The sequence below is a fragment of the Rhopilema esculentum genome, chromosome 9, assembly GCF_057945365.1.
Source record: "Rhopilema esculentum isolate cy_ngs chromosome 9, ASM5794536v1, whole genome shotgun sequence".
Lineage (NCBI taxonomy): Eukaryota > Metazoa > Cnidaria > Scyphozoa > Rhizostomeae > Rhizostomatidae > Rhopilema > Rhopilema esculentum.
The window spans coordinates 8,505,400-8,526,667 of record NC_142823.1 but is presented as its reverse complement, the minus strand read 5'-3'; the positions used below and the strand labels follow the sequence as shown (position 1 = coordinate 8,526,667).

The 21,268-nt window shown below is 36.4% G+C and overlaps 1 protein-coding gene across 1 annotated transcript; it reads left to right on the top strand.

Annotated features, from left to right (window-relative positions):
• The first annotated feature begins 3,147 nt into the window (after window positions 1-3,147).
• Window positions 3,148-20,682, top strand: LOC135688726 (meprin A subunit beta). The gene is made up of 17 exons (XM_065205690.2): window positions 3,148-3,386; window positions 4,031-4,141; window positions 6,646-6,831; window positions 8,292-8,406; window positions 8,705-8,883; window positions 9,353-9,562; window positions 10,296-10,466; window positions 10,675-10,995; window positions 11,236-11,498; window positions 12,090-12,168; window positions 14,247-14,422; window positions 14,661-14,804; window positions 16,591-16,729; window positions 17,948-17,977; window positions 18,919-19,085; window positions 19,935-20,087; window positions 20,412-20,682. Exons 1-17 carry the CDS (start codon window positions 3,305-3,307, stop codon window positions 20,559-20,561), a joined length of 2,676 nt encoding a protein of 891 aa, XP_065061762.2. The 5' UTR covers window positions 3,148-3,304; the 3' UTR covers window positions 20,562-20,682.
• The last annotated feature ends 586 nt before the right edge of the window (window positions 20,683-21,268 follow it).

Here is a 21,268-nt window from a genome sequence, read left to right as displayed (position 1 = left end):
TAATCAGATCGTTTTGATTCAGATGGCTTAGATTTATTGAGAAAATTGAACATTATATGAATGTGATATTAATCAACCCTAATGGAAATTACTGCTACCCGTGTATCTCATAGTTTTTGTGCCGTTCAGCCAAACTGTACTACCTTTCGATGTGTACATTCTATGTAGATCTCGTTTCACACACAAATGTTTAAAAAGTTTTTAAAAACGTTTTATTGCAAACACTTGATAACTTTAATCATTTTTGTAGATACACTTCATCCTAACAATTGACACAAAGCAAATTCAATTAAAGTATTTTGCACTGATGTTTGAGCTGAACTACGGCACACAGCGACCAAAAAACCAAAAAAATTCACATTTTAAACATTTAATTTGTACCAGTGACACCCGCACGAAAAAAAGCCAAACAACAGATAATTTTCTTTATAATAAATCTTTTATTTGCTGTCAATGTTTTAACAAATGTCATTTTCGCGACAAATTGACGTCACTTATCGTGCACCAAGTTACTAGTTACGAAGTTCAAAAAATTACTATTATTCATTGGGTCAGACATTAATATTCGAGAAGCAAAGAAAACAATTACGATTATGACTGAATTTTTTACCTTGTCCAATCTAGCAAAAGTTGCAGTGTAACAGCGCTTGAATTTTTATTGAAATTTGGAAGCATTGGAAAACACGATCGGAAGCAATTATCGATACGAGAAGATTTTGATAAACATATTTAACAAACTATAGTCCCATTGAGCATTTGTTTTATGACTTCAAGAGCATTTTTATGAAATATCTATAAACTTACAAATATTTATACGATTATAAGCTTTTAAATTCTTTAAAGCTTTTCCAGCGACTCTAGAATGAGATGAAACATAATATTTTCGTATCTTTATATTAAAAATAAAGAAAAAGCCTTGATAACCAATGAATTGAATGAAAAATAAAACAAATAGTATAAAAATAACGCTGAATAAGGCAACATGTATCACCTGTGATGGAAGAGACACATTCTACGTTAAGAAAGATCTTTACACTACTTACACTGAAAGACTATATATAGAGGTTGAATTTAAATGCAAGAAATTCAATAGAACTTGCAAAGCATCAAGTTGTTACGGATTGTCCAGGCCAGAGCCAAAGTACGTTGACGAAAAAAAATTTCACGTTGGCCTAGACAAAATAACCTAGTTTTTCGTAGGCCTAAGATACCGAAAATAGTTTTCAGGTAGACCCAAGAATTTATTTGAGTCAGTAAGCAACTCTGGCCTGACTTGGACACATGTTATTCGCTTGTGCTTTTATTTCTTCTTCTCGTTGCACAGCAAGGTTTGCCTGTTTTGTTCATCCTCCTCCACTTCGTCAAAACATCTTTATGGGGCTTGCCACGAATGGAAGTTTGCAAAATTATATAAGGGAAAACCTTTATCACTCAGAGCGTGATTTCATACCCCTAGTCACTTCCACGGTCATATCCTTTATAGAGTACCGAGCCTGTATTTCTCCCATATAATTAACGTCTCGGAAACCTGAAATGTGGAAATTTATAACTAGGATGGATTTTTAGTTCTAAATCCAAAGCCGGAGACAAATAACTATACTAGCAACAGAAACAAATTTTAACTAGTTTCTAAAACGAGGCTGCATACTTGAAGCGGTGTACTATAACATATGTTACCTGGATAAGATGTTGTTCCATGCACTGTAAACTTGCACGTTGTACATATATCTAATAATGAATAGCAAACAATATAAATGAATAACTATGCTGAAACTGCATACTATCAAAAGGAAGCATTGAGGTTTAAGATTAACACGGGCCATCTTGCTTGCAAAAAAATCTTCTGTTACCGCTATATTTTAAAGTGTTACCTACCTAATTTCAATACACATTAGTGTTTGGGAAGCATTCAGTAAAAACCATATTTAGACTTTATATGCCATCGTTCCAACTTTAAAGAGATCAATAGACTCCCAACAGTGTCATCTTTGATCAATCTTCATGAGGCCTTATTCTTGCTTAGACTATAATTGGCGATCAATTATCCGTTACCAAGTCATTGCATGCGGTTCAGTAATAGCCGAATCAGGATCAAGAACTTCTCAACTGTGGCGTTCTTTCAACTTCTCAGCAAGTATGGTGTATTTTTAGACAAACACAAGAACCTCTTGCTTTCTAGTTATCGGAGTTTGCAGAAAATATCTTGCATCTGGGCATCAGGTAATTGTTGGTTTGCAGATGTTAGATTTGATTCCATTTGAATGCATAATAATGTGTTTCCTTGTGGATTATGCACTTCATGTTGATACTGCTTACAACTGTGAGATGGAAATATCTCATATATATGTTGTTAACTTTCACTTTGTATAGTAGAAATGACAACAATAACACTGTGGACCCGCGTGGAAAGGGAAATCCTAGCTTTGGTTCGTTTAACAAAAAAGGGTGATTTTCTATAGCCAAACATTTTTCACAAAATTCTGGACAATGTTAGTTAAACTTTGAAAACTTTTATAATAATAAAAATTCCCTATAATCTTAGGCCCAAAAAAATTAACACCCTAGAAGCTTAAGAAGTATTGATATCAAATATCCAAGAAAAATATACCCGACGCCAGAATTTCCAGCACAAACACAAATCGAAAATATCTGCATCCATTTTTATCTATGCTCTTTGATGATATCAGAGCTCGGCTATCAGGTAAACATAAGACAAAGGTTTGGCCAAACTGTGTGTCCACTGTTCGATACTTGGATTTTGTAGTGTGGGAAACACTAGGGCACGGCCTGGATGTCAATTCTACCCAGCCTAGCCTGTAAAAGATTACCCACCATTGTAAAATATTCTTTGCGTACAGCGTCTGGACATCAATATTATCTTTAACGGAATTTAATAAATCTAGTAATATCAGTAATAAGATAATAATTGTTGTCGGATTTGATTTGCGGCTTTAGCACACAATTGTCAAACTGCGACACTGATGAAGCCTGGGTAAGAACATACTAGCTAAACAACAAGTCAAATTCAATAAGCAAATAGACAAACACGACCCTTGTGGGATAGCTAAATGACCCTGGAAAAGGCCGGCACGAAAAAGCATGAAGTTTCCACATCTTTGTAAAGAGATAAAAGTACTTAGCAACTAGCTGCATATTGTTATATTCAAATCTCGGACTTTTGGTATGGAATCAAAGTAAACAATCACTTTATTATTGAATGAGAATAAAAACATAGTTTGTATAAAACCAGAGCCTATGACGAATTGAGTTTCATTTGAGTCGTAGGAGAGTTTGGCTGAGCAAAATGGAATCAAGCTGGCGAGCAGCTGTAATCTGGTTGTGCGTTGTGTTGCTCGCATCCCAAGGCATCGCCATACCTACGCGAGGTAAGTGCAACATGGACTTGCTAAAAAGGCTAGCAGTAACTCCAAAGGGAAAGCTTGCATAAATCTCAAAGGGGATAAAAATAAAAGTAGGAAAGAAATGCAAACTGAAAGAGGTCCCTTGGTAAACATGAACCTTATGATTTCTAGAATTAAAGAGCTCTTGGGTGCATTATCGAAACAAATAAAAGACGCAGCTCAATGATCAAAGAATCACGACCGATCAAAGACTAGCATAAACAAATTTCTTTATTGTTTCTTCTTTAATTCTTTTTTCCTATCCTGCTGTCCCTTCTTTTTTTCGATCTCCCTCATTTGCAGTCGAGATTTGCTAGCGAGCCTAGAGATTTTCGCATTCGATGATTCCGTGGGTCTCTTCTAAGTTGGTTGCTTTAGACACAGTGGACCTGGCGTTTTACATTCAATTGCAACAAATTCTCCACTTTTATGTCAAGTTTATATGCCCCTTTTGCAATATATTATTATGTGATTCGAAATATCCTAGAAAACTTTCTGGAACCTCAAAGCCAAACCACGAAGAAAACAAACGCAACCGAGAAATTTTGTCCGGAAATTATATTCGGAAAAGTTTTATTGGCATTTGGAAGTTAACGTCTTGCAACTTGAATTTTTTTCTTTTATCTTAGATCTTTCAAAGGCAGATTTGAAGGAAGACGAGATCGAAATAGAGGAGAAAAGAAGCGATGGAATCGAAAATGATAAAAATCCGTTTGATATGATTCAGAGACTCAATACTGGTTAGTATAAAACGTTCAAATATTCATACGTAACACGGAGTTAATATGACAGTAGCATAATTTCATTCATAATTTTAGGAAGTAAAACTCAAAATATGCTTTCATGTCATGTGCTCGATGTTATAATAGCACTGAGTTATTGCAGTTAGAATGGCATATTAAAATCTAAAACATTTCAAAACGGAACGAAGATTATCAGAAACCATGTCCCAGTAAAATGTTTAACGAATGCATATTCCAATCATCATATGAGCGTAACTCGATAGTCCTGCGAATTTCTCCAAAACGGGTTAAGGTGGTCTTGGTTAACTAGTAAATGCGACCGACGGCAGGATCGTGTGGGTTAATTGTTGTTTCAGATTTGCAAGACCGAGGAGGCTGTTCCCTCTTTGGGGCGCTTTACTTCTACGGGGTGAAGGAACCTGCTCGATCTGTGACCTGTCAAAAATTGCTTTAAAAGAAACTTAAAGACGCATTTAAAGGGCTAGACCCTCAAAAAGCAACTCCCTCGAAGATCATATGCTTATAAGGTCATATGCTTTAATTTTTAAGATTTGTATATTTTGATAAGTTGTAATATATCTAATTTGCTCGAAAGCAAGAGAGGGTTAACTGTGTAGAAAGATAATAAAATGGAAAAGCGACCGAAGATTGAGAAAAATGTTTATACCAAATCAAGAAATTATTGTTACAAACGTAATGAAAAACTTTGCTAAAAGCCAATTCACATCTCAATAACTAAGGCCTGCTTGTATACAACGCATGGCAGAAGAATTCAGTGGGCTTCTCGTATCAATGAGGGGATATTCTGGTCAGAAATATTAACGCAAAGTGACCCCGTTCGTTAGTATTATAAAATATAGAATTATTTGACACATATACTATTTTAGTTTCGAGCCCCAGATTCATCACCCCTACTTGTGACCAGATTTGCGTCAGCTAGTTGAGGCTATTTATTTACGATACAGAAACTTCCTTTAACTCAACTTTAGTGCCCCTAGCTGCAGCCTATTTAACCTCCCCCCCCCCCCCCCTCCAAATCCGGACAAGTCAATATATAAGTCGGCAATAGTCGGTTTGACCTTCTTAAAGCATCATCCTCTCTGCTGGAAAGGAACGAATATTTATGGGCGAATTCTCTATAGGCAGGCGACACTGATTGGTCAACCTCAATATTCATGTGCTCGCGTTTCTGATTGGCCTATTTCAATCCACAACTGGGTATATATATTTCCTAGCGTAGAGTTTTCGATCTATGTTCTGACGTTTTAAACTCTGAAGTGTCAGACGAAAAGCTTTAGTTAACTCAAATGTTTTTTCCTTTTTCAAAGTCATTTCAAAGTTTTGTATCACCAAAAGATTGTTTGAACGAATATTTCTTCGATATTTTTTTAAAAAGATCTTGTTTTCGGATCTGATCATTCTTGTTTTCTCGTGCCTTTTCGGAATATACGCGTTAAATTCCATAGCAGCCTGGGCATACCATTTTTTGTTCTGAGCTTGTTTTTTTATCTTGCAAAAATGCTCGATGTTTGCAACAAACATAGTTCTCTATAATGCAAGAAATTACTGCTGCTGCGAATTACACCGTGAATCTTTATTCAAACTTTATCATGAAAAGTAAAGAGACAATCGCTTAGCGGGTTAGAAAATGTTAATGTTTGCAATATTACAGGAAGGGTAGTTTCGGGAGATGCGGTGTATCTGCGGCGTATCTGCGGTATATCTGCGGGTGTGTACGTGGAATATTCTTTAAAGTTACTTATAAATACCAGTCAAAATGCAAATTTGTAGAAAGATTAATATCTGTCTACTTTTGTTTAAAAAACTCTGTGGATATTATCAATTCGAATTCAACCGAAAATTTCATTTTTGATCTTGATTTCAATTAGCTGCCCATTCAATGTCGGCATCTCAGAACTTAAACATTTTCATGACAGTAAATGAATCAAATTTTTCATGTGCTTTAAACAAATCTTTCATTTGAAAAATCCTTGAGGTAGATCTAATAAACGCATTAATGTCTGAAAAAATTTAATTTCAGCTTCAAAGTGGCGACTTTCAATAAAAGGTTGACTAACTGGAAATATTTACTAATAAGTAAAATCAAATAATTTGACCTGACTATCCAACGAAAATCTATTTTTATTACCAGGGTATAAGCAGAAAAACCATACGAGCATTCGCCGCGAACGTTAGGAAAATCTTTATTGCAAGCCACCCTTCAAATAATTAAGGCCCCTGTGCCATGTTCCATTTAGGTCTGTGTCCCGCGTCCCTTTGAGGACTCTGTATCCCGTTTAGAATTCTATTCCGCTTTCCGCTAAGTCTTAATTCCGTATTCTCAGGTATCTGAACTGGACCCCTTTTAGGCCTGGGCCATATCCCGTTTAGGTTCTTATGCTCTTCCTCCTTTTGGTCTATGAGCCAAGTCTCATCTTAGGCTTAAGTGTAATTTTTGGGACACAGTTTTGCTTTTAAAAATCGTGTTTTTCTGTCAATAGAAAAAGACTTAACAGCCTTATACGAAGGAGACATCGCGGTAATTCCAAAAAAGACAAAAGTATCTGATATACCTGGTGGCCAAGAGATGTTGCAAGACGCAATAAATGAGAAAAGAAATACAGTTGACGACAAACGTAATCTATGGGTTGGAAAAGTAGTACCTTACGTGATTCAACCGGAATTGGGTGAGTAAGAAAGACGTTTTTCCTAGTTGGACGCCATTTCGCGTAAATAGAATAAGGGCCCGTGGCAGTCAGCATCAACAACAGCATAAAGCATCAAAAATAACTTTTATATACATTACAAAGACTTTGTAGTATAAAATATGTCAATAATTAGAGAAAGGCAACCCTCCACCGTGTTTATGACGCAGAAGTTTTAAAACATTAAAGCCTCTGACTCTATCATGGTTTTATGTAAAAAAACCAATTTTTTATTTCTCTTAATGACGATTCTGAATAAAACTAGGTAAATGACTTTAAAACGATCTTAGATAAGGTCGAATGGCCTTACGCTCAGCAGAACAAAAGTGTTTTGAATTTTTCTTCCAAGAACAGGATTCAAATGTAGAGAGCTTCCTTTGACTTGCTACTACAGTGTATCCTGTCAAGACGTATTCCAGATACCGTATTTTTTCTAATGAACGCCGCCCTCTGATAAACGCCACTTTCTGATAAACGCCGCCCTCTATTGAGCGCCGCATTTTGAAAAGCGGCGCTCATTAGAAAACACACCAAACAAGAAGTAACGCTCATGCCCTTACTATTCGAAATTTATGAAAATTTTAATACCATAGTGACGAGGGCTTTGGCGGAAACAGGGATATTGAGATTCCAACACATCTTTTGTGAACTTTAGAAATTGTTCACACAATCTTTATTATGTGTTTTTGGCAAAAAACAATGTTTAAAGTCTGTTTTTCGTCGCACTCTTCTTGTCTTTTTTCATTTGACAAACTTTTCATTTTGTATTGAACGCCCCCCTTTAATAAACCAAAATTTGGAGTTTGTAATAAACGCCGCGGCGTTCTTTAGAGGAAATACGGAAAGCCGGACACTCGCTAAGTCCGACTATTTCCTTATACCATTGAAGGTCCGACTCAGGTCTGTTCATAGGTCCGACTTTAGGTTCCGACTTAACGGGATTCAGCTAAAGAATTGTTAAGTGATGACGTCACAAAAATATCCTTTTATAATTTTGGAAATTTTTTCCCAAAACTTGAAAGAGCATCATGAAATACCTCTAAATCTGCAAAATCAGTTAAGGGTATTACGAATTGGCTGAGATATGACCACATGAACACAAGCTCTGGCTCCATCAAACCTCTTCAATTTGGTTTCAGTTCATAACTTTATGAACTGAGCCAAAATAACAGTAATCCATTAGCAAACTTCAAATCTTCGATTGGCCATAGCTCACCCAATTTTTGACAAATTTAACTGATTTTGCATATATGGGAGTATTTTATGGTGTTCTTTCATGTTATATGGTCAACATTCGAAAAATTCTAAAAATAGTTTTCTTGTGACGTCACACTTGAGAACTCTATTAATCACTCATTAGTTGGCTAGCCCACTAGAAGGAGAGCGACACTTTTAGTACCAAGTAAAATACTTTTTTGACAAAAACCAAATCTCTATCCCAGACCACGTTAAAGATCTGATTGGTCAAGCCATCGGTGACATCCAAAACAACAGCTGCATTGTTTTCAAGCAGCGAGACGCCGAGCAACAGTATCTGAAGTTCTTCTTGGGCAGCGGGTGAGACTGGTTTTTTCTTTCATTATTCAATTGCCTCAATTTCGCCATAACGGGCGTAGCCAGAATGTTGCTTCTTTTAATTTCTGCAGACGATGTTACCATAAATGAATCTGACATTTTTTTCTACCACCAGCATATTTGTCAGTTTTTGTCATGCTGTATTTTTCTCGCCATCATCATCAACTTTATATTTCTTTTTCGCTGATTCAATAATCTAGAAAGCCGTGTAAAATTTCGTTCAACTTAAAGTAGCAATCATCCTCGTTTGAGATTATGACAATGTTTCCTGCGAAAATAGGTGCTGGTCTTACGTTGGAAGGTACTTCGGTGGCATAAATGAAATATCTATAGGAAACGGCTGCAATCAGAAGGGAATCATCATACATGAAGTACTTCACGCTCTCGGTTTCTGGCACGAACAATCACGAGGAGACAGGGACAAATTCATCGAAATATTTTGGGATAACATTCGGTCAGGTACGAGATGACATGGACATATTGCAGTGTAAGGATGTTATGGGGAGAGAAAAATTTGAATTCTTTTGTCGAATTTGCCACCCCCAGTCTTTACAGTCAATTGTGTATAACAGTCAATCTCTTTTGCGCATGCTCTTTGATTGAAATTAGAGGGATGCACCACTCCTTAAAAAGCCTTCACCTATTCATCTCCCCCAAGAATTAACGAAGAAAACAGACCATAGCAAACATCAATAGGCAATAATTAGCATCAATTAGATTGAATCTTGTACTTAATAACTTTTCTCTACAGACGAGCCACTGATGGCTTTCGCCTACGCTATGCGTCTCAGAGACAAACACAGTTTCAACTTTTGTCACTGAGAATTGGTAAATAAGCTTTCCCCTTGATAATACTAAAGAGCATTATGTCCCGGCATATGAAAGAATCCCCATGCAGTGCTTGAATCCAAATTTCCTCCAATTACAGGCGTGGAATCAAATTTTCAAAAAAACACAAAGCACGAGATGCTTGTCAATTATGATTACGACAGTGTGATGCATTATGGTTCGTACGCATTTTCTGCAAACGGGAAGAAGACCATAGTGCCAATTGCTAACCCAAGTGCCGTCATTGGTCAAAGGAACGGACTGAGTCCCAAAGACATAACAGAGCTCAATGTTCTTTATGACTGTCAAAGTGAGTTATATATCACCAGTGCTCAGCATCGAGTGTTTTGATTTGACAATGACAATGAAAAAGACCATGATGATGATGATGACAATGATTGCTTTTGATATAATATCTTATACATTATTAAAAACGACTTAATTCACATTGTTGCCAGCGGCAAAAAATACCTCGAAGTAGGTGCATACACTTTGCCCCATTACTCTGCATTAAACTTTTTATCCAAGTTATTCAAAGCTTACCCATTGCTCTCTTTACGTGAACATTTCAGGCTTTCTCTCACCCTTTATCAAAACAGGATAACTCTTTACGTCCTAAGTTTCTTCTAGTCTCTTCTGCAATCGTCGATTCAAACTCGTCCTTGCAGTAGGCTACGAAACTAATTTGGATGTTAATGCTTATCGCAAGAAAGAGAAACTCGCATCACGTTCACATCCTAACCTGGGCCTATTCTTTTATGATATTTGTTAATCTTTCCATCAGTTCCCTAGGTATCTCTGGTCTCTCCTGCTCCTCTTTCATCGACATGTGCAACGCTCTAGATATCACCGAGATCATATGCGAGACGCATAAATTCAACTTTTTAATAGTGTAGTTTCTGTAGTTATTGTATTTTTCGTTGAATTGAAAACAGTTTATGATGATTATTGAATGGGGACGATAATTGGCGAGGATGCTTTATCGTGACTCATTATCATTATTATGTCTGACAATTGACTATGATTCATAATCTTTTGCACAGGTAAATCAACAGATTACTACAGCACATGGGGCAACTGGAAGCCCTGTGACTCACTCTGCTACAAAGAGAGGCAACGGTTTTGCAGCCATGTTGATTTGTCAAAATGTCCAGCTGTTGATGCGTATGGTGTTCAATCGGAAAGAGTGCAATGCGCACAAAGTGAATGTAACGGTAACAACCCTACCTATTCACAATAGAAATAAATTCTGTGGATTATGATGATTATGATCAATTATGATTCTTAAAACAGAAAACGTCTCCTTTATAATGAGAAAAAGGGAAGGTTCAGTCTGTAAATTGAGATTTTCCAAGATAAATCAACGTTTGCATCTTTCTTGCTTCCGTTATTAACAAAGCTTTTCTTGACTGTCTCTTTAAGCGCCAATCGCCGGGAACTGGGGACGCTGGTCGTCTTGGAGCCCTTGCAGTAAAACATGTGATGCGGGGGTAATTACCAGAACCCGTGTTTGCAATGACCCAGCACCCAAAAATGGAGGGAGCGACTGCGTTGGCCAATCGACAATGTCAAGTATCTGCAAAATAAAAAGCTGTAATTTGGGGCCAGATGACTGTGAATTTGAAAATGGCATGTGTGGATGGGTGAATGAGACAACAGGGGATCAATTGGATTGGCAAAGGCTGGCTGGAGGAACACCCAGCGCTGGAACTGGACCAACCGGTGATCACACTTCAGGACAAGGTAAGAATCATTAAGTAGCCATTGTATGTTGGTTTTAATTTAGGCTACTGCATATATAATACCAACTGCGAGTCCGCCTAGCCTGCTTATCCCGCGCATTGTCCTGCAGAACACTCAGGACACAGGTACAGCTCTGCCCATACAGTAACGAGCACTTTTAGACAAAAACAGCAATTTTTTTGCAAGTAGAAACAAAACAATGAATGGTTCATTTATAAAACTTCTTGCTTCAATCTTTAGGGTCATACGTCTACATGGAGGCATCAAGTCCAGCTTATTCGGGTCAGAAAGCAATTTTAACAAGCAAGTTGATGGGCGGGTCTTCCTCTGGAAAGAAGTGTCTTTCTTTCTGGTATCATATGTTGGGTGCAGCAATGGGATCATTGAAAGTCAATTCTGTGGATACAGTCACTGGGACAACTCTACTCAAAACGATCTCGGGAGATCAAGGCAACCAATGGAAAAACGAAGAAATCGTTTTTAGCACACCAAATCATTTTAAGGTGAACCATAAACAAATATGTTTTCTTACGAGCAAGATTAAACCCAGATTTCTGGAAATAGGAGTGGTGTTTTTTAGGCGTCGTCTTCACAATGTTATCAATCTTTGTTTCAACTGAAAGTTCGAAAATAATCAAAAACGAAGACTACCTATGGAACTTAAAACCGAATGCTGAAATACAGTGGGCTCCAATTTATTCGGACTGGGACATTTATTCAAAGTTTCTTGTTATTCGCATCGATTTTTTATTTCCTTTGAGAAAAGCCCTATGAAAATACTCCTTCATTTAATGGAACCCCTTTACACATCTCCTCTCCCATTGAAACTTCGAATAAGTGGGAGTTCACTGTAATCTGAAATCCATTCTCAACCCTTTGAAAAGTACAAGTTCCGGAAATGCACGGGCAGTCGCGACAAATATAAAGGGACCATCGAGAAACTTGAGTCACATTGTACTGTACACATCATCATGCAAAGATCATGCACATATAATCATCATAACTCTCCAATATTTAAACAGTATGATTTTGTAATATATACAAAACACTAAAAATCCTTATATTTGGCCTATATTTGTTGTTTGTTATTTTAGATACAATTCGTAGCGGAGAGGGGCTTGGGATATGAAAGTGATATTGCCATCGACGACATTTTTTTCAAAGATGGTTCTTGTGAGTGAAATTCCTAATTTTTGCTTTAATCTAGCACTGTAAAAATTCTGTAAAATATGACAAAGAGCGAATGGGATGTGGATATTATTGACCATGCTTACATGCTCAAGTCTTCCTGCGCTCAATACGTGTAGCAAAAGCAATGCCTTCATTTTTTCCGTGTTGTCGAGACTTTGAGAAACTGTATCGATATGTCAGAGATCGCGAATAACACCCTTAAAGTTCTATCGAGCGCATATAGTTGCATCCCTCTAGATCTACTGTTTGCGATGTTCAATTTTCATGTTACAAAAAGTCTTATAAAATCTTGTTTATAGTTACCTGACCAACCAATTATAAATCATCTCAATATGTGTACCACAAGGTCTATTCTCAGTCCTTTACTTCTCGACATCGCATAAACAACATACTATATATGTATAGGGAATCGAAGATATGGAACTTCGCTGACGATACACAAATTTACGTGTTAGATACATCTATTCAAGCAGTCGTGATCTAATTAAAGGATGACGAAACAGTATTAATGGATTGTATTGCTGTCAAAGCCATTTACTCAGTGTATAGCCATTTACTCTGTGACGTATTCAAACAAAGTTCCTTATACATCAGCAAAGTTACAGAGTTGCCTTTACATTTTGTAGAGATATCAAACTCGGTTTCTGTTTTCTGATCTCACTATTCCAAAGCAAAGTTGCAAATGAAATTATCAGTGCCAACAAATGGACATCGAGAACTTTTGGAGAATATTTTTATGCGGATGAAATAAAAACAATGCAAACAAGAGCCTAAGTAATCTTATGAAATCTAAAAATCAGTCTAGAGAACATGTGTGGAGTATTTGCTAAAAATACTTTTCCTACGATTCTCCTACTAAAATGCTATGCAACCCTACCATCGTGTGTTCTTGAACCTACGAAATTCCCGTTCCGGGTTGACGTCATTGATTTTTCATCTCGTTATCTATGGATCTTTCTCACAAATGGACTTCAAAAAAGAAATCTTCGTCTTTAAATTAGTTTATACTGAACAAATCATGTTGTTTGAACCGTTCGGTCGCGAGCTACTTTGTTTTGAATATTTAGATATTTCTTTAGATTTGACCGGAATTTGCTGCTGCAGTGAAAAAATTTCACTACAGCAACAGATTCCATTGAATGTATAGGAAAAGCAAAATCTTGAAAATGGGTTACTTCGCCAAACAACTAGAAAATTTTCAGCACAGACTAATTTCAACATGAAAATTCCAATTCTATGATCCATTTTTGCCAAAAGTGAAGAAAAAATTGCCCGGATCAGAGAATAGGTTCCGTTTCCTCTAGAGGCAGTCTACTAGGAATATCCTAAGTAGTAAATACCACATGTGCTCCCTCCCTTCTTTTCAAGAAACAATTATTTGTTCCTAAGGGTGATAAGTGCCCCCAATTGCATATCCTGAAAACAAAAACTAAGGCCCTTTTTTCCGGGCCCTATTCTGCCCATGGTGGCAATCACTTCATACCTCATATACTTTCAACAAGAAAACAGTTTCAATCCAATAAGTCTGACATTCTGCCATACAAAATCAACTTTGAGTCAGAGTTTATTCTAACGAGGTTTCGTTGCCGTTTTGTGAACATGCAAATCTGATTTGTAGTGTTGTGTTTTCAATTTTGTGGTACTGTAAAAAACCATCTTGAATAATTTTTGGAGCATGTAGAAATCGTTAGGAGAAACAAAAAAGTCAAATTCATGCAGCAAACCAAAACAAAAGCTAAACATTGAAAATGAATTATAGTAAATAGTCAGTCAGCCCTTAACTTATCATATTAGTAAAAAGTCAACATATTAGCTTTTGATCTTTGCTGTTTATCTTTCGTTTGCATCCTCATCAGGCAAAATCGCCTGGTTAATTTTTTTCTGTCTCCAATTCCAACAATGAAGTCAAACGAAAGACTTATATTCTTTATATCAGTTGTTCTTGTATTACCGTCATTTTTCCAGTAACTTATAACGCTTACCAAAAAATTATCCGTTCTTGACTTTGTGGTGCTGTAAATTTTTCCAAGAATAAACTTAAAATACATTTGACGTTGCAGGTAAGCCAGAAGATAACCCATTGGGGATGGAAGACAAAAGCATCAAGAATTATCAGCTTTCATCGTCGAGTGACTGGGATTTGAACCACCTTCCATTCTACGCTAGAATGAATCAACCAGGGTCATTGCAATGGTGTGCAAGTTGGAATAAGCACGGAACAGACCAGTTTATAAGGGTCTGGATGATCGCCTTTTTCGAAAACAGAAATCAAATTCAATTTCGCTTAGGCAAAGCTAAAAACCTTTTGCTTAACTAACAATACATAAAATAACAAAGAACAACTCAAATGATCGTAAACATAAAGAAACGTCGAGCGTTATTACAGATCATCTGTTCGATTATTTCTTTTATAAATCATTTGAAATAACTTTGTTTTGTAGAGTTTGGATTAATTGTAACGATTTCATTTTTAGGTTGATTTTGACAAGAGGCAAGTCATTTCTGGAGTTTCTGTTCAAGGCCAAGCGACATGGGACAATTGGGTAACAAGTTACAAGATAAAATACACAGAAGATGGATACTTGTGGAAGACATTGCAAGAAAATGGAATCGATAAGGTTGGTTAAGGGTAAACGATTTTCAAAGGTTTAGGTTTTTAACAGTTTTATTTTCAAAGAGTTATTCAAAATACGGACTTAACGGCCTGGTCGATTTTTTCTGTGCTTTTGTCAATTTATACGAATGTTTAGACTCCAATTAGGCCGATTTTGTTCATTGCATTGCCATCGCTATCGAAATCTGTTGGGACTGTTTATTTGAGAAAGAGTGTTGACCCTGATAAGGGCAAAACATCGGAAAAAATATAATTTCCATTAATTTCTATTTTCGTTTTAGGTCTTATGTGTTATTTGTTGTACAGATTAAACTATGTGTTATTTGTTGTACAATGATCAAACTAAATTTAACCAGAGTTATTTGTCGGCTTATCGTGATGGTCTTTGCATCAAAAATTCCTCGATGCACCAACAGTCAAACTCACTATCGGTAATATGGAAATGTAATCTCACCACTGATTTTCTGATGGCTATAGCATGTCTTTCTAAGGTGGCAAATCCCCCCCCCCCCCCATCACTTGTATTATAACTTGTGTCCCGAGTTAGAAAGTTAATTTGCGCTTTTCTCACTCATTGCTAACATTGCTATTCATAAGAAGCACTGTGCTGCCAGTGGTGGCGCTAGGTTTCCTCCGACAAAGGGGCTAGCACTTCCGACGGAGGGGCTAATTTTTTTAGAGAACGATAGGGCTAGGGGGCGACAAGGAATTGTAAGGGTACTGGAGACCGAAGGCGAGCGTTGCGAGCCGAAAATTCGGGGGGTCCGGGGGTACTCCCCCGGGAAAATTTTGGTGGCTACACCCATTAGATTGGCTAAAAATGCTATCAAAATGGTGTAATCGTGTTTTTTACTACGTTTTTTGACATATTACTAAGGGCACGTTTGCCCCCTCCCTTGCCCCTCCTAGCAAAGGGCAGGAGGGGCGCTTGCCCCCCCGCGCCCCCCTTCTCCGGCGTCCCTGGAAATTTTTTTTGAAAGCTGCCTCTAGATAAGCTTAAAACTACTCTAAATCTTTACAACTCATCAAACGTTGCCAATTCAAGTAGGGCCTATCTTTGGAAAGTATGAATTTAAATAAAAAGCAACCAACTGAACTTAAGGAAAACTGGAACACAACGTAACTTTATAGGAACAGACCTAAGCGGTGGAATACGCACTTCTACATATCGAAAATTCAAGTCCAAGAATCAAAATTGTTTCACAGAGCAATTCTACGCTTCCTGAATTCTGATAACAGTCCTTTTAGAAATTTCTATTTCCGCCAAAACTTAAAAAATTCGCTCCGACAAAAAAAATTCAAGCATAATTTATCTTCCGACGGAGGGGCTAGCCTCCTCCGACGGGGGGGCTGTAGCCCCCCCTGCCCCCCCTCTGGCGCCACCACTGTGTGCTGCAAACATTACGGCCTTATCATCAACTTTCTACACAAGACCAAAATGTGAACAGTTTTTTTGCGGTACATAACTTGAAAATGGCTTTGAAAAAAGCAAACATTTCACGACATATTAACTAAAAGCTTTCTCGTCAGACACTCATAAAACTTCAGAATAAAGGTCCGATACAAGACCAAAACTCAAAACCAACTAAAGTTATAAACCAAAGTCAATAATTAGTATTGATTCTATATACATTTTTGAAAATTAATACCTTAACCCCTTAATATGCAAGATAAAATTATTCAGGGGACAGGCAGCTTGCTACAGATTTGCCTGCAGCAAACTGCACGTTATGTTATAAACAAACAATACCATTTACGGAATATGATGCATATTCAATTCTTTTTTTAAGATATTCACCGGCCCAACATCAAGAAACACTCCAGTAAAACACAAATTTACTACAAGCCTAAAAGCATTTGGTATTATTGTGAATCCACAAACATTTCATGGCAACGACATTTGTTTGCGAATTGAGCTCTACGGATATGGTATGTCTTAGTGCTTTAGGCCCAATATTCAACTGAATTCAAATTTCATTTCCTTGCATTCAATATCTCAAAGTATATCATCTTAGACCCTAATTTCTTCAATCAAGCCGCTGACAAATACTGAAGTCATCTGTCAATCAATCTGTCAATCCGAAAGGCTTAGGTCATCTGTCACTCAACATTAACCAATCAGTAAGCATGATACCACCCAGGCGCTTCTTGGTTGGCCAATATTCAATTAACAGATGGTTTAAGCCACTTCAGCATCAGTCCATTGCCTTGAAAGGCTCATACGCAACCGGCATGCTTTGCGATTATAATTCGAAAACCGGCCTAATATCGTACTGCATGAAAATACAAGACAGTTGCCGCTAGGCATGCCGGTTGCGCAAGATCCTTTAAGTTGACGAGATTTTGGTCTTTGTTTTTATTTGCCAATGTTTATCTAATTTTAATGTTTGCTTAAATATCATCGAACGTTTTAGAGATCGAGACTGACATATGTACCATGGTAAAAATACATCAAAATCAAAACAAATCTGGCCTATTAGAATTCAATTTTATCCTTACTTGTGTTCAATTTACAGTCCATAATGGAACCAGACTTTTCCAAAGTCTACGTTCATGTTAAATCGGTTCATGGAAACATAGGTACCGTGAAAGTAGAGTCTGAGATACGAAAAGAGAACGTGACTACAGTAGAGAAATAATAAAAAGAAAAGGATAAATAGGTTTTAGCAAATGGCAGTTAAACACTGATTAAAACTTAACCATTTCTTTTTTATATATAGTACAAAGACATTTATCTGCAAAAGTTATCGGCTTATCTACATAAATCATTCGCTACCTCAATTTACTGGAGTTTGTCACATGACAAGACAGACAAAGCCTCTTTGTCTTATGAAAATGTACAAAACTCAGTTATTTTTCGGAAATGTTCGGATAATTACTATCTATGTTTAATCTGCCTGGGAATACTGTAGGCTGTTCTCCTTTGAAATGTAAACATTTGATTGGATATTTTTAATATCTTCAGCAATACAAACCGACACATTTTAATCAAACACACATTTGCTTGTGGTGTACGAAGAGAACATATTTAATAAAAAACGAACTGCTTTGAACGTTTGTTCTCAGACTATCAAAAGCAAATCCATATTGTTTTATTATAAGGCTTCCTTCTATTATTGTCTTCTAACATCTGTATTTTTTTATCAGAGGATTCAACACAGCCAGCAATCCCAACAGGTACATATTGACACTTGAATGTCCACTCTTTTTGTTAAGAATATTCATAAAAATGCTATGAGAACATTTCTAAGCTTCAACTCACAGATTTCTGTCGCACTTTTCCCGTAATTGCCCGCTTTGCTTTGCTCAAAACCGAAAATTGCATGACTGGCATATCTCATCTTTCAAAAAGCATGGTTATTATTCGAGGACTGGCAATGTTTAAATGAAACTATACCAGATTTTAAAAAAGTGAGAATACTGTAAGAATATATTCAGGATCGAAAGGAAAATATCTTAAAATTATTGAGGCTGCACAAAATTCTTATATAAAACGAAGAAAGGAATAATTCGAATTTAACAAACAAGGAGCAACAAATCAACGTGCTTTTTCACCGTGAAAGTAAAGGTCAAAACCTTCTTTGTAAGAAACCACTTTATAACGAACTTGCTCAAGACAAAAACCTTAAGTATTTTCTAAATTTTGAATATTCTATCACTGCAAACATTTCACAATATGGAAGCCGATTTGCTATCAATGACCTTTATCTTTTACATATTTCAAACTTCTTTCTTTGTGTTTTTGGACTTTTTGGCCACAATGTATCATAGTACTCCTGATTTAAATTTTTACTTGCGTCTTTAATGCCACTTTCAGGGCACTAAATGTGCAAATAGTCTCAGGTACATTAATGTGATAAAAAAATTTAAATATCAGGAACATAAGGAACTATGCCTTGAACTAAGTAATTTATAAAAAAGCGAAAGTTGATAAACGTTAAAACTATGACATCCTCATCATGCACTCCTTTTTTTGGAATTCTAGCAATTAAATTGTGATTGTAACCTAAAACAGGCCTTATTCAATCTTATTGACAAATAAGTTTAAGATAGCTTTCCCTATAAAGGACAAGTTGCTTGATAATGTTTTAGAACCCATCTTTGCAACTCTTTTGTAGGTTGTGTCGACAATGTCAGGCCTCTTGGCATGGCCTCTGGACGGATACTGAACTCGCAGATAACTGCATCCTCGATTTATGACTTGAATCACAAAGGTTACGAAGCTAGGCTGAATAATTACAAAGTATGGTGCACTTACAACAACAATGCCATGCAATATGTGCAGGTAAAACATGAAATATGTTATCATAAGTCTTTCTAGCAACTTGACGGCAATGAATAGTAACAATGTAAGTATACACAAATGCCCTCAATTCTCGCGTTTCAAGCTTTACTACAATTATTTCGACAAGTTGTAAACGAAAAGCGTTCTCAAAATCACTCTAAAAGCAATGTCTATTAGCTTGAACTATTCTTTACCTTGACTTGACGCCGTTTTTTGAACATAGAAGCTTCTATGGCATTTGGAAGAAGCCTTGAATCAGCTTTCTTGGAATATAGAATATATCAACTCAATATTTACACTTACGTTCAAAAATATTAGGACACACTTCGAAACTTCGAAGACATTTTATGCAACAAATTTAAAAAGACTTTTTAAAATCTTTCTCATTAAAAAAGTACGGCAGCTATTTCCATGAAATTTTCACAAGACATTGTTGATATTTTGAAGCCTTTTATGTACGCCAAAAAATAAAAAAAAACATCGACTATAAAATTTCTATAGGCCTCGAGACGAAAACATGGAAGCTCTGAAAACTCAAGAACTGAGTTAAGAGAAGCGCTTATAAATTGCTTTCTACTAAAATAAAGCAAATGGATTTCGCGATATTGCACCAATTGTTGGCTGCTCATTGAATGCAGCTTTTCTGGTGTGTAAAAAGTTTTCTGTAAATATATGTAAATACTTTTTGAACGTAAGTGTAGAATAACCTAAGGTTTGACTTAGATGAAAAATATTATTAAATCCATTAGACTTCATGGCATAAAATTTTCAACCTTCTAAGAGGAATGTGATTCCTTTAGTATGTTCACTAGAGTTAGGCCTAAAAAGATAACTCCTTTTTTAATCAAGGTTGACTTGGGGAAAATAATGCAAGTATTCGCAGTGGCAACGCAGGGACATCCAACATGGGACAACTGGGTTACAAGCTACGAAGTCACATACAGTGAGAACGGCAACCTCTATTATGATATACTCCAGGCAGCCGGGACATGGACCAGAGCCGTAAGAAATTTTGTTTTTACCATGCTAATTTATAGTTTCCATTGGATGTTATACAATCATTGCATTTTTCTTGTTTAAGTCAAAATTAATCAATCTTTTAGTGGTACAAAACTTTAAAATGGCTTTGGAAAAAGCAAACATTTTTGTAAACCAAAGCTTTTCGTCTGACACTCTTCAGAGATGAAAACTTCAGATCATAGACCGAAATGTTTAAGCTAGGAAATATATATATAACCCATTGTGGATTGGAATAGGCCAATCAAAAGCGCGAGCACCTGACAAGTTATTCACCCATTGTATTAACATAACTTGCCTCCTTCTCAGGTGTTCACAGGAAACCGAGACAGGCATAGTATTGTGAAAAACAAGCTGCCTTCACCTATCCGCGCAAGATACATCCGAATTCATCCCAAGACATACTTTGGACAAGATACATGTTTGCGAGCTGAATTTTACGGATGTGATGCTGCCTAGACTCGAGATAAATCAACCGAACACTTATAAATTAATTCTATTTATTCATGGTATCTTTCATCACTGAATTATTCTACAATATTTAACAAAATAATGTTTCGGGTCATGTTATGACTGGTTGGTTAATTGTCGGTTACAAATTATTTGAAACAATAAGAGAGTTAAAGGGGCTGTGTCATTTCTGTGAGATTTCTACACCGAAGACCGATAAGAAAATTACATAGATCGTTAAAAACGAGTTATAAAAAAAATGCAGAATAATTGCAGTCTGCAAAATTTAAGCAGCCAAAGAAAACCACATGCAGAAAAAACAACCTAGAGTTAAAGCAAATTTATTTAATTAGCGCCCTTCCCAAATAAGCAGCCCCCCCCCTAAACAAAAATGGGCTTCGTATTCAAACAGATGTTAAGCCGGCCTAAAAAACATTAGAAAATAATTTTTGTTTGCTTCTAAACATTAATATCTTTGATCATTGCATTTAAGCTATATTATAAAAGGTATCCTTACCATATCAGCAATAATAAAATCAATAATCAACAATTTGTAATATTCACTTACAATGATGACCAAATTTTAACAGGCGCCCCTTCATAATATGCGTTCCTACGAAGTAAGCGCCCCGGGCTCAAGTTCGACATTTGGAATAAGCGCCCCGGATTGGTCTTTTACAGCATATATGAAGGTTTTAAAATAAATAAGGAAATTA

What these genes read in the sequence shown, in the direction of transcription:
- LOC135688726 (XM_065205690.2), top strand. Translation starts at nt 3,305, where the DNA reads ATGGAATCAAGCTGGCGAGCAGCTGTAATCTGGTTGTGCGTTGTGTTG. An exon ending in AAGAAAATGGAATCGATAAG is followed by an intron (nt 14,805 to 16,590) that starts GTTGGTTAAGGG and finishes TCTTTTTTTAAG; the next exon opens with ATATTCACCGGCCCAACATC. An exon ending in ACAGCCAGCAATCCCAACAG is followed by an intron (nt 17,978 to 18,918) that starts GTACATATTGAC and finishes ACTCTTTTGTAG; the next exon opens with GTTGTGTCGACAATGTCAGG.